Source organism: Rana temporaria, chromosome 2 (genome assembly GCF_905171775.1).
Source record: "Rana temporaria chromosome 2, aRanTem1.1, whole genome shotgun sequence".
In the NCBI taxonomy this organism is placed as follows: Eukaryota; Metazoa; Chordata; class Amphibia; order Anura; family Ranidae; genus Rana; species Rana temporaria.
In genome coordinates this window covers 466,496,542-466,510,041 of record NC_053490.1, presented here as the reverse complement: position 1 = coordinate 466,510,041, position 13,500 = coordinate 466,496,542, and the positions used below count along the sequence as shown (strand labels likewise).

The window sequence follows — 13,500 nt, the reverse complement described above, 5'->3', positions numbered from 1 at the left end:
AAAGCGCGTACCACGCCTAAAGTATGAAAGGTAACCTCCGTAGGACGACCTGGCCGAGGACAGAAGGATGAAAGAACAATGTCCTTATTCCGGCGAAAGGCCGAAACCACCTTCGGAAGAAAGGAAGGTCGCGGGTGCACCACCACCTAATCTTTATGGAGGATCAAGCATGGCGGCTTGCAAGACAAGACCGCCAACTCCGAAACCCCTCTAACAGGGGTAAAGGCCACTAAAGGGGCCACCTTCTGAGATAGAGTCAAGAGAGAATCTCTCTAATGTTACCAAAAGGAAGGTTCCAGAAAAACCGAGAGCACCAGAGTCAAAACTCCTGGGGGGAGAGATGGGCCAAGAGGGGAAAGTATATGACAAACCCCCTGCACAAACAAGGGACCCACCAGGGAATGGCCGCAAAAAGGCCACTGAAAGAACACAGCCAAGGCTAAAATCTGCCTCCAAATGGTGCTTTAATCAATTTTTAGATCCACTCCAAGCTGTAAAAACAGCAGGACCCTGGACAACGAGTACGTCCGTGGACATCACTCCATCTCTTCGCACAAAGAGATGTAAGCCTGACAGGCGCAACGGTAGATCCTCCGGAAGAAGACTACCGTGCCCTCAGCATTGTTGAGATGACCGAGTCGGACAGACCCCGGTCTCTTAAAGTCTGGCTTCCCATAGCTATGTGGAGCAAGTCAGTGACTATACAACAGGATGAAGTATGGAACCTTGAGACAGAGGTCACTAGATCACTAGACCTGGCCACTAGCTTTGACACCCCTGCGGTGGAGACGAGCGGCCAGGAGATCCATGCCCTGTGAGGCTCAACTGCAAGGGGGCCCAGCACAAAGACCAGACACCCTGGTCCAGCATCTGGCGACTCCAGTAGCCCGTCTGCTAGTATACCTGAAGGTAGACCGAAGTCACTGCCGTGGCGTTGTCCGGCTGAAACCAGATCGGACGACCTTGCAACCTCCTCGACCACGAGGAGAAACATAGCCTGATCGCCTAAAATAGGACAAAGAACTGGTAGACAGGGTCCACAGCACCAGGTGATCCCAGGCGGTTACCCACCCAGGCACTAGCCAGGCCCGACCCTGGGTAACTACCGAGACCAGACGAGAGCAGGCACATACAGGGAGGTGTGGCTGCAGATCCACGCAAGTCCAGCGACTTAAAGCCGACGGGACCCCCCCAGGCCCACAACCCTTAAGGCTGGCATCCTTCATAAAAACCGACCACTGGAAGGAACAAACAACTTCCCGGACTGAAGAGCCGGGGATTTCTGTCACCAACTCAGAAAGACTGACTAGGTGGCGCACCAGAATTTGATGATTTCAGAGACAAGCGATTTGTAACACCTGGACAGTATTTCCCCCGGAAAACCCGACTGTGGAACTGGGAAAACAGTACCGCCTCGAAGGAGGCTACCCACAGCCCCCGGACCAGCAGGTGCCCGGAGAGAAGACCAATTGCATGATGCCAATACCTTCCCCGCAGACTGAGGTGTCTGCAATTTCTGCAGGAGAAGAAGGACCTTCGCCTAGATACTCCAAGGCTGAGTCGGAACCTAGCACACCCAGGATTTGAACCCTCGGTCGCACACCTGGAAGGCGGTCTTGCTGCCACTAAGCTACACCTCTGGCCCAAATGTTTAACCCCTGCCCAAATCTTCGGAGGGTCTGAATGGGAATAACACATCCACTAGGTCTGAGACAGAAGCTGCTCTCAGAAGAAAGTCATCCAAGTAGCCCATGAGGCAAAACCTCGCTGTCCCAACCAAGTTAGGATAAACGCAAGCTCCTAGCTGGAAACCCATGGTGCTGACGCCAGCTCAAAAGGTAGGGCCACGGGCTGAGAGAGACCCTCTCTCATCATGAAGCACAGAAAAAACGAGGGGTGGGAACAGAATCAGTAAAACCAATTTTAATTTCACCCCAAATCAAGCAGAGCTCCTCAACGGAGGAGGTGTAACTTTAAACAGCTGCCTGCAAAAACTAGCGGACCATGTAAATTCTGTAAAAAAACGTGAATGGACGACCAAGTTGCCGCCTCGCATACATGTGAGACCGACGCATGATGTCGGAGAAAAAAAACAGGAAGCACCAATTGCCCTGGTCGAAAGTGCCGTGACCGGAAAGGGGGCCCACCCTTTAAGAGCATAGGCCTGGATAGTATTTCCCCCGGAAAACCCGACTGTGGAACTGGGCAAACAGTACCGCCTCGAAGGAGGCTACCCACAGGCCCCGGACCAGCAGGTGCCCGGAGAGAAAACCAATTGCGTGATGCCAATACCTTCCCCGCAGACTGAGGTGTCTGCAATTTCTCCAGGAGAAGAAGGACCTTCGCCTAGATACTCCAACGCTGAGTCGGAACCTAGCATGCCCAGGATTTGAACCCTCGGTCGCACACCTGGAAGGCGGTCTTGCTGCCACTAAGCTACACCTCTGGCCCAAATGTTTAACCCCCGCCCAAATCTTCGGAGGGTCTGAATGGGAATAACACATCCACTAGGTCTGAGACAGAAGCTGCTCTCAGAAGAAAGTCATCCAAGTAGCCCATGAGGCAAAACCTCGCTGTCCCAACCAAGTTAGGATAAGCGCAAGCTCCTAGCTGGAAACCCATGGTGCTGACGCCAGCTCAAAAGGTAGGGCCACAGGCTGAAAGAGACCCTCTCTCATCATGAAGCACAGAAAAAACACTGTGACTTGCGCAAAACGGGACATGCATGTATGCGTCCCTGATGTCCGAGGACGCCAGGACGTCCCCCGGATGAAGCGCAGCTACCAACGAACGAATGGATTCCATGCGGAACTACCCGACGTTCACAAAGGTATTCAGGGCCTGAGGCCGATAGAAGACCCCAAACCTCTCGTCCTGCAGGGAAGGTAAAATTATCCCGCAGGTTAGCAAGTCCCACACTGCCCAAGGCAGACCGACGGGCCGGGAGAGGAAGACACGAGGAAGGAACTTTTTTCTGTGGATAGGAGGAAACCCTATCTAGTACTCCGAAGAGACCACCTCGCAGACCCACTGGTTGAAGAGCAGGGAGGTTCACCGAATTGTGAACCTGCAAGCCACCCCCCCCCCACCTAGAGACAGGGAGGGAAGGCTACATACAGTGGCAGGATTTGGGTGCCGGCGTGATCGGCTTACGCACCCAGGGACGGATTAGACCCCCAGCTGGGCCTTTGACAGCCTGGGAGGGTTGCCCATAAATAATACACACACATAGTGTGTGTGAATATTATGTAGGTGTATGCACACATGCCCTTGGAGGAAACCGGGGTACCCGGAGGAAACCCACGCAGACACAGGGAGCGACAATGCAAGCTCCAGGAAGATTGGTGTCAGTGTCCGTGCTGCCAAGTAATGGAGTTAACCACTACACTACCAAACAGAAGACCTGGATAACAAGGGAGCAGCATTCAACGAAACATCACAGACCTATATGAGGCTCTGGACCAGCTGGTCCGCTTGCCTAATAACTTTGGGGGAGAGTCGGCGCACCTTCACTGTCTGGTGCAAAATGCTCACTCCGTGAGTGACTGAGACCCCAGAGTAGCGGCCACAATAGGCCGCAAGTCAGACCCCAGCATGGTAAACCTGGAATACTTCAGATCTGCTATCAGTCAGATCCATACAAGCGGGGCCTCCCGCAACAGGGAGAATGGTCACCTATACATGACACCCGGAGGGTCCACCACCGGAGAAGAAGCCCACCTCTTGAAAGGGCTCTCCTCAAAAGGGGCACTGAACTGCCCGGCGGCGAAGGACTACAAAAGCCCTCAGCGGCTTTCCTCATTCCGCATCCAAGAAATTATCAAAGAAGGGCACAGAAGGAAAAAACCTACACAGAACGGTCTGAATTGTGAACCAAAAAAGACAGAGCCCTCGGCGGAAACCCAGCTGAAGAGAGTCCCGTACAGCAGTGAGAAGCGCACCCATAATGCCTTATCTTGCACGACCCAAGTATCTGGTCCACGGCTCCATTACAGAGCATTCCCCAGGGAATAACAGGGGGGAGGGAGCACCCTTTTAACCCCCGCCCATCCGCAGTCCGCCCCCACCCTGGCACAAAAGTGTCCAGGACCAACAATAAAGCCTCTGTGGAATACCAGGTGGTAACACCTGCTGCCATCACCAGCATGTTGGGGAAGGACCCAGATACTGACTCCATATACTGACATCACTATAAGGAAAAACACCCAGGGCCCAGTTCAGACCTGAACAAAAACCCACCACTCCTGCTGCGTTGACCGGGGGGGGGGGGGGGGGGGGGTTACACAGGGGACTCACCACACCCGAGGAGCCTGCTCAGCACCGCTGCCCGTTTCCAGCACACAGCTGTGTGAGGAGAAAGCCGTGAGGTAGCTGTGAGGTAATCTGCGGTGGTGCGGTGTGAGGCGAACGGCGCCGCATGAACCAGCCCTAGAGGCCGAGGACTCAGGCAAGATGGCCGCCGAGCACAGCATATGGAGCCTGACGCGCCCACAAGAAAATGGCCTACCGCAATATTATGCTGCATCACAGCGTGGCTACAACAAAATGGCCGCCAATGGGATTTTCAATAGGAATTAAAAATCACCCAAAAAATGTCGCCAGAGCCGCCAGAATGGCGGCAAAATGCCGCAATTTAAACGGTGAAAGCCTAAAAAGGCTGCACAGCACCACAAAAACCTCCAGAAAAAAGGACCCCAGCATTAAAAGAAAAACACATAGGCACAGTCCCTCAGCAAGGTGCCCCCACCCCGAAGCAATGAAACAGCAGAGGGAAAAAGGGAGCAGGGAAGGAAGAATATCCAAACCCCAGGAATGCTCAGCCATACCACCCCACCTACTGTACTTACCCATCCACGCGACGACTTCGCTGACGCATTCCAGACAGGCGTACAATGGAGGTAGCTGTCGGCCCGGTCCGAGTGAGGCAACACCACAGCCCAGTCATGTGCGGACCTCGGAGCAAAGCTCACTGGCCACCCCAGGAGTGATGGGGCATGTCGTGGCAGCCAGCCTCTTTGCAAAGGTGTGCTCATGCTCGCTGGCTGGACTGAGAAGACTACAAGGATCTATAATATCCAGCCTGTCTCTCAGCCGACAGAAGTCAAAAATAAAATAAAAAAAACTTTTTCCTCAGGGCGCTGGGCCCAAAGGGAGCCATACGTCCTTCTCCTTTGCTAAGCAGAAAGAAACTGAGGCTGCATGCTGCAGTGAGGAGGGTAATGTCTGGAAGGACCACCCCCTGGGCGGGCTGATCAACTCTGATAATGTAACATGTTTCTGCCTAGTCCTCTCCTGTAAACAGGGAACCTAACCCACTTGTCAAGATTTAAGGATCTGTGTCCGTCTATGGAGGATAAGAGAAACATAGTTTTTTTTTTTTCAAAATTGTCGCTCTTTTTTTGTTTATAGCGCAAAAAATAAAAACTGTGGAGGTGATCAAATACCACCAAAAGAAAGCTCTATTTGTGGGAAAAAAAGGACGTCAACTTTGTTTGGGAGTCACGTCGTATCGACCGTGCAATTGTCAGTTAAAACAACGCAGTGCCGAATCGCAAATAATGGGCTGGTCATTGGGCAGCCAAATCCTCCGGGGCTGAAGTGGTCGTATACACCCAGTAGTACCTAAGAGTACTTTCACACTCGCATTGCTGCGGGTGTCGGCGGCAAAAAGCCGCTAAAATTTTTTAGCGGCGCTTTACTGTAATTTTTGCGTCGCTTTTAACCTCAAAAAAGGGTTAAAATTGCCCGCAAAGCGTCATTTTGCCGGCAGTGCTGCCCATTGATTTCAATGGGCAGGGGTGCTTTAGGAGCAGTGTATTCACTGCTCCCAATGCGCTGCAAAGAAGCTGTTGGCAGGACTTTTTCTAAAGCCCTGCCAGCACACCGCTCCAGTGCGAAAGCCCGAGGGTTTTCAAACTGAAGTGAAAAGAGAGGCTTTCAGGGCGATTTGCAGGCGCTATTTTAACGCTATAGCGCCTCAGTGTGAAAGGGGTTTAAAGGTAAGCCTATAGGAAGGCTTACGTATAGGTACTGTAAATGTATCCTAAACGTGCGCTGTTTAGGAGATATTTACCTTGAAGTGCGCTGTCATCGGGGAATGCGCTGTGAGGAAACGGCCCTCCTTGCCCTTTAATCCTCACTAGCAAGTGCCGTGACTGACATCTCCCGCGCGCATGTGCGGGAGTGAGGTCACAGGACTCCGGCCAGTCACAGAGCCGGAGTCCGCAGCCCCAGAAGGAAGAGGAGCAAAGATGGATGCAGCCACCAGCGGGGGCATTGTGAGCTTCGTTTTGCAGGTAAGTGGCACATAATGGGCTAGCATGCGATGCATGCATACTAGCCCATTATGCTTTTACTTTGCTTTACTGCTTTAAAATTTGTTTCTATGCACCAAAGAGCCCTCGGGTGAACTCTGATTTGTTGTTGAAAATGGCATACAGCATGTATAGTTCTGCACCACACCCCTGGGCTTGGATGCAGTGTGAAGGGGCACATAGAAGACAGTCATTTCCGGGTGCCCTTACACTGAGCAGTTTTAATGCAGAAAGATGCAGGCCTCGCCTCCAGTGTAAATGAGCCCTCATCAGTGCCTTTATCTTTATTAAAGTGTAAGTGTAAACCCAATTCATGAAATTTGAGCTGGGCACATATATCTGCAGTGTTTTCTTATCTCTCTTTATCCACTTAAGCCCCGGACCATTATGCAGCTAAAGGACCAGGCCCCTTTTTTGCGATTTGGCACTGCATCGCTTTAACTGACAATTGCGCGGTCGTGCGACGTGGCTTCCAAACCAAATTTACGTCCTTTTTTCTCCACAAATAGAGCTTTCTTTTGGGGGGGGTATTTGATCACCTCTGCGGTTTTTTTTTTTTTCGATATAAACCAAAATAGAGCGAAAAAAATGCAATATTGTTTACTTTTTGCTATAATAAATATCCCCAAAAAATGTATAAAAAAAAATATTTTCCTCAGTTTACGCCGATACGTATTCTACATATTTTTGGTAAAAAAAAAAAAAAAAAATCGCAATAAGCGTTTATTGATTTCTTTGTGCAAAAGTTATAGCGTCTACAAAATAGGGGAAAGATTTATGGCATTTTTAATAATATTTTTTTTTTTTTACTACTAATGGCTGCGACATTATGGCGGACATATCGGACACTTTTGACACATTGGACACTTGACACATTTTTGGGACCATTCTCATTTTTACAGCGACCAGTGCTATAAAATGCACTGGTGAAAACGACCCTGGCAGTGAAGGGGTTAACCTGTAGGGGGCGTTGTAGGGGTTAAGTGTGCACTAGTATGTGATTATTACTGTGGGGGGGGGGGCGTGCATGCTGGGTTCTTAAAGGGGATATATATACAGTGCCTTGCGAAAGTATTCGGCCCCCTTGAACTTTGCGACCTTTTGCCACATTTCAGGCTTCAAACATAAAGATATAAAACTGTAATTTTTTTTGAAGAATCAACAACAAGTGCGACACAAACATGAAGTGGAACGAAATTTATTGGATATTTCAAACTTTAACAAATAAAAAACTGAAAAATTTGGCGTGAACAATTATTCAGCCCCTTTACTTTCAGTGCAGCAAACTCTCTCCAGAAGTTCAGTGAGGATCTCTGAATGATCCAATGCTGACCTAAATGGCTAATGATGATAAATAGAATCCACCTGTGTGTAATCAAGTCTCCGTATAAATGCACCTGCACTGTGATAGTCTCAGAGGTCCGTTTAAAAAGCAGAGAGCATCATGAAGAACAAGGAACACACCAAGCAGGTCCGAGATACTGTTGTGTTTAACCACTTGCTTACTGGGCACATATACCCCCCTCCTGCCCAGGTGAAATTTCAGCTTCCGGCACTGTGTCGCTTTAACTGACAATTGCGCGGTCGTGCGACGTGGCTCCCAAACAAAATGTATGTCCTTTTTTCACCACAAGTAGAGCTTTGTTTTGGTGGTATTTGATCACCTCTGCGGTTTTTATTTTTTGCGCTATAAACAAAAAAGAACGACAATTTTGAAAAAAAAATACAATATGTTTTACTTGTTGCTATAATAAATATCCCAATTTAAAAAAAAATAAAAAATTTCAGTCTAGGCCGATACGTATTCTTCTACATATTTTTGGTAAAAAAAAAAAAAAAATCGCAATAAGCGATTTGTTTGCGCAAAAGTTATAGCGCCTACAAAATAGGGGACAGAATTTTTTTTTATTATTTTTTTTTTACTAGTAATGGCGGCGATCTGCGATTTTTATTGGGACTGCGACATTATGGCGGACACATCAGACACTTTTGACACATTTTTGGCACCATTCACATTTATACTGCAATCAGTGCTATAAATATGCACTAATTACTGTATAAATGTGACTGGCATTGAAGGGGTTAACACTGGGGGGTGAGGAAGGGGTTAAATGTGTACCCTATATAGTGTTCTAACTGTGTGGGGGAAGGGGGGTGACCGATCTGTGTCCCTATGTACAAGAGACACAGATCGGTCTCCTCTCTCCCTGACAGCACCGCTGTCATTGTGAGAGCCGGCAATGGGAAATAATCTCATATGTTTACATATGAGATCATCTCTCATTGGCCACACAGATCGCCTACCAAACGGCCACTCCGACTGGCCGTTCACGGCGATCTGTGATTGGTTGTGTCCAAGGGATACGGCCAGCACAGAAGTTTCCCGATGCGCGCGCGGGGAACGAGGAAAGGGGCGGCTGTAAAAAGACGGCGTCCCAGAGAAGTAGAGCCACCCTGCGGCCGTATATAGTCGTACGGCCGTAGGGAAGTGGTTAAAGCCGGATTTGGATACAAAAAGATTTCCCAAGCTTTAAACATCCCAAGGAGCACTGTGCAAGCGATAATATTGAAATGGAAGGAGTATCAGACCACTGCAAATCTACGAAGACCTGGCCATCCCTCTAAACGTTCAGCTCATACAAGGAGAAGACTGATCAGAAATGCAGCCAAGAGGCCCATGATCACTCTGGATGAACTGCAGAGATCTACAGCTGAGGTGGGAGACTCTGTCCATAGGACAACAATCAGTCGTATATTGCACAAATCTGGCCTTTATGGAAGAGTGGCAAGAAGAAAGCCATTTCTTAAAGATATCCATAGAAAGTGTAGTTTAAAGTTTGCCACAAGCCACCTGGGAGACACACCAAACATGTGGAAGAAGGTGCTCTGCTCAAATAAAACCAAAATCGAACTTTTTGGCAACAATGCAAAACTTTATGTTTGGCGTAAAAGCAACACAGCTCATCACCCTGAACACACCATCCCCACTGTCAAACATGGTGGTGGCAGCATCATGGTTTGGGTCTGCTTTTCTTCAGCAGGGACAGGGAAGATGGTTAAAATTGATGGATGGAGCCAAATACAGGACCATTCTGGAAGAAAACCTGATGGAGTCTGCAAAAGACCTGAGACTGGGACGGAGATTTGTCTTCCAACAAGACAATGATCCAAAACATAAAGCAAAATCTACAATGGAATGGTTCACAAATAAACATCCAGGTGTTAGAATGGCCAAGTCAAAGTCCAGACCTGAATCCAAATCAAGAATCTGTGGAAAGAACTGAAAACTGCTGTTCACAAACGCTCTCCATCCAACCTCACTGAGCTCGAGCGGTTTTGCAAGGAGGAATGGGCAAAAATGTCAGTCTCTCGATGTGCAAAACTGATGGAGACATACCCCAAGCGACTTGCAGCTGTAATCACAGCAAAAGGTGGCGCTACAAAGTATTAACTTAAAGTGGTTGTAAACCCACTATTTGGACTTTTACCTACAGGTAAGCCTATAATAAGGCTTACCTGTAGGTAAGGAGAATATCTCCTAAACCTGCACGGTTTAGGAGATATTACCCCCGCAATGCGGGCGGCGCATGCGCAGGGGGGAATCCACGGCTGAAGGACCGGCATCCGCCGGACCCTGCCGCTTTTAAATCTCCCGCGCGCACGCGCGGGAGTGACGTCATCGCCGCTCCAGCCAATCACAGCGCTGGAGCGGCGATACCCGGAAGACACGCCGGAGCAAGATGACATCCTGCTCGGCGTGGACCAGGTAAGTGGTACACACCTCGTTCCGAGGTAAGTATTTCATAATAGGCTAGTATGCGGTGCATACTAGCCTATTATGCCTTTTGCATTGCAGGTTTGGGGGAAAAAAAAAAAAGTTTATGCGGTTTACAACCGCTTTAAGGGGGCTGAATAATTTTGCACGCCCAATTTTTCAGTTTTTTTTTAAAGTTTGAAATATCCAATAAATTTCGTTCCACTTCATGATTGTGTCCCACTTGTTGATTCTTCAAAAAAATTACAGTTTTATATCTTTATGTTTGAAGCCTGAAATGGGGCAAAAGGTCGCAAAGTTCAAGGGGGCCGAATACTTTCGCCAAAGGCACAGTATATACGCCCTTGTGCCCAGCTGTGCCATTCTGTCAACGTATATCGTCGTGCGGTGGTCCACAAGCGGTTAAAGAGCCAAGTCCTGTAGCTCTCTCCTAACCCGTTCCTCTGTCATCAGCCTGATCACTCATGACAAATTCTAGGACACATCAGATAAAAGCAGCCTGACATTTCTGTCCGGGGAGGTTGCTACAAATAGATTAGCAGGGAGCTGGCCCTGTTACAAAACACCTCTGAGAGTCTCTGCCAATGATGAGAGGGGTTGTGTACCTTTCCTCCAATCAGCAATGTTGGCTATCTTGGCTGTATGTCCAGACATCACACTCTGAGTTAAACAGGAAGAGAAAATCTCCTAACACGATCTGAACTTTCTGAACAGTATATAAATGTGAAGGCAGCAGCTATACATGTAGAACTTATGTATGGAGATTTGGTTCATCTCTGTGTATCATCTGAGGCTGTTCACTTCACTGGGTGTATGTGTGGTTTACATCCACTTTAAATCAACTAAACACATTTTTTTCCATTTTGGCAGGAGTAAGGGAGGGTTATAACCCCTGTCAATTTTTTTTTAGCCATCTGTGTCCCTTTGGGGAGTTTTCTCATTACTTTATGTCCTGTAGCCAAAGATGAAGTGAGAGGAAATCCCCCCTAAAATGAAAGAATTCCTGGGTGTCACCAGCAGTGTATTTTGGTTTTGTACTGCCATAGGAAAGACTAAAACCCGGGCCCCCCCCCCCCCCCCCCCCATCTTAAAGCGGAAGTTCACCCGAATTTTTTTTTTAACATTAGATTCATGCTCATTTTGTCTAGGGGAATCGGCTAGTTTTTTTTTAAAACGAAGCAGTACTTACCGTTTTAGAGAGCGATCTCTTCCGGGTATGGTCTTCGGGACTGGGCGTTTCTATGACAGTCTTCCGACGGTCACATCTATCGCGTCACGAGTAGCCGAACGTCGGTGCGGCTCTATACGGCACCTGAGCACCGACGTTCGGCTACTTTCGGAAAATCGTGACGCGATAGATGCGAGCGTCGGAAGCCTGTCAATCAAATAGGATCGCCCAGTCCCGCAGCCCATACCCGGAAGCGGCGGAGAAGATCGCGCTCTAAAACGGTAAGTACTGCTTGGTTTTTAAAGACTACCAGATTCCCCTTCACAAAATGAGCCTCAATCTAAGGTTAAAAATGTACATTTCCGGGTAGAGTTGCCACCTCATCCCTTTAAAAAGGAACACATATGAATTACACAGGTTCTGAGGCTAATTTATTGCAGGTAAGGCACCAAATAAGTCTAATTACCACCTTAATTAGCCACAGAACCTGTGTAATTAATATGTGTTCTGTTTTAAAGGGATGAGGTGGCAACCCTATTTCCGGGTGAACCTCCACTTTAATTTGTCCCACTCTAGCTATACCTCTTCTGTACCGTTCTCATGTCAGGGTACGATGGGGGCGCTGCAGACACTGGTAGATACACCCTTAGTCACCAGTGCTTGCATTGGAAGATCGCCCCTCCATTACTGGTGACAACCCAAAAGTTGGGATTTCCTTTCACTTTCAGTGATAACACAGGGTGACTCTTGATAATGGGGTTCAAACAGCAATAAAAACCTGACTGGTGTGCTAACCCCTCTTTCTGTCCAAAACTAAAGCAAACGTTTATCCTCAAGTTATGGTGCTGCAGCTGAGCAGAGCCCACACAGGCCCCATACCACTGTGCTCATGTGTGGGCTCTACTCTGCACATAGATCTGTGTGGGCTCTGCAGCTGGCCAATCACATTGATTGCTGGTATGAGCAGCTCGTCCACGTGTCCCCTCACAGCCACCCTCCGCGTGCTGTTGAGCGAACTTCCCGCCACGGACGCCGCGCTGCACGCTGGGAAGCCCACACCGAGCTCCGCTCACCTCAGCCCGCGCCACCGTCCGTCCAGTCCTCCGCTGACGTCACCCCGAAGCTGAGTGAGCGGACAGGGGGGGAGGAGCCGCCAATAGTGGGCGGGAACGTGAGATCGGCGTGACGTCTGGACGGCCGGAAGGGATGTGAGAAGATCGGTCGGTACAGAGTTCGAGAAGAGGATGGCGGAGGTGAGTGCGGGGCATTGAGAGGACACAGCCTGTCATTGTGTGCTGTCTGTTTTCAGCAGTCATGTGATCTCACATTGTCTCCTAGGTGACAGCTGTCACCTCCATCCTCTGTACATGTATGGTGGTTGTGTGTATGACAGGTCCTCTTCACTGTACTCCTATATGGAGTGTGTATGACAGGTCCTCCTCCTCACTGTGCTCTATATGGAGTGTGTATGACAGGTCCTCCTCCTCACTGTGCTCTATATGGAGTGTGTATGACAGGTCCTCCTCGCTGTGCTCTATATGGAGTGTGTATGACAGGTCCTCCTCGCTGTGCTCTATATGGAGTGTGTATGACAGGTCCTCCTCGCTGTGCTCTATATGGAGTGTGTATGACAGGTCCTCCTCCCTGTGCTCTATATGGAGTGTGTATGACAGGTCCTCCTCCCTGTGCTCTATATGGAGTGTGTATGACAGGTCCTCCTCCTCGCTGTGCTCTATATGGAGTGTGTATGACAGGTCCTCCTCCTCACTGTGCTCCTATATGGAGTGTGTATGACAGGTCCTCCTCACTGTGCTCCTATATGGAGTGTGTATGACAGGTCCTCCTCACTGTGCTCCTATATGGAGTGTGTATGACAGGTCCTCCTCACTGTGCTCCTATATGGAGTGTGTATGACAGGTCCTCCTCACTGTGCTCCTATATGGAGTGTGTATGACAGGTCCTCCTCACTGTGCTCTATATGGAGTGTGTATGACAGGTCCTCCTCACTGTGCTCCTATATGGAGTGTGTATGACAGGTCCTCCTCACTGTGCTCTATATGGAGTGTGTATGACAGGTCCTCCTCACTGTGCTCCTATATGGAGTGTGTATGACAGGTCCTCCTCACTGTGCTCCTATATGGAGTGTGTATGACAGGTCCTCCTCACTGTGCTCTATATGGAGTGTGTATGACAGGTCCTCCTCACTGTGCTCCTATATGGAGTGTGTATGACAGGTCCTCCTC

General features: G+C 49.0%; 2 protein-coding genes across 3 annotated transcripts in view; one reads left to right on the top strand and one right to left on the bottom strand.

The window, feature by feature from the left end:
* Nucleotides 1–12,416, bottom strand: part of FANCB (FA complementation group B) — a 63,834-nt gene extending 51,418 nt beyond the window's left edge. Inside the window, exon 1 of one of the 2 annotated variants that reach the window (XM_040338675.1) lies at nucleotides 12,331–12,416. The gene's annotated coding sequence lies outside the window, so the exon portion shown is untranslated. Of the gene's footprint in view, nucleotides 1–12,052; nucleotides 12,152–12,330 lie in introns of those variants that run through there. The other variant, XM_040338676.1, reaches the window with a different exon arrangement.
* A 17-nt stretch (nucleotides 12,417–12,433) lies between these two features.
* The window catches only part of MOSPD2 (motile sperm domain containing 2), a 166,337-nt gene continuing 165,270 nt past the window's right edge, over nucleotides 12,434–13,500 (top strand). The window contains exon 1 of the mRNA XM_040338677.1: nucleotides 12,434–12,510. Within this exon, the coding sequence (XP_040194611.1) occupies nucleotides 12,502–12,510 (9 nt within the window). The 5' untranslated portion in view covers nucleotides 12,434–12,501. The remainder of the gene's footprint in view (nucleotides 12,511–13,500) is intronic.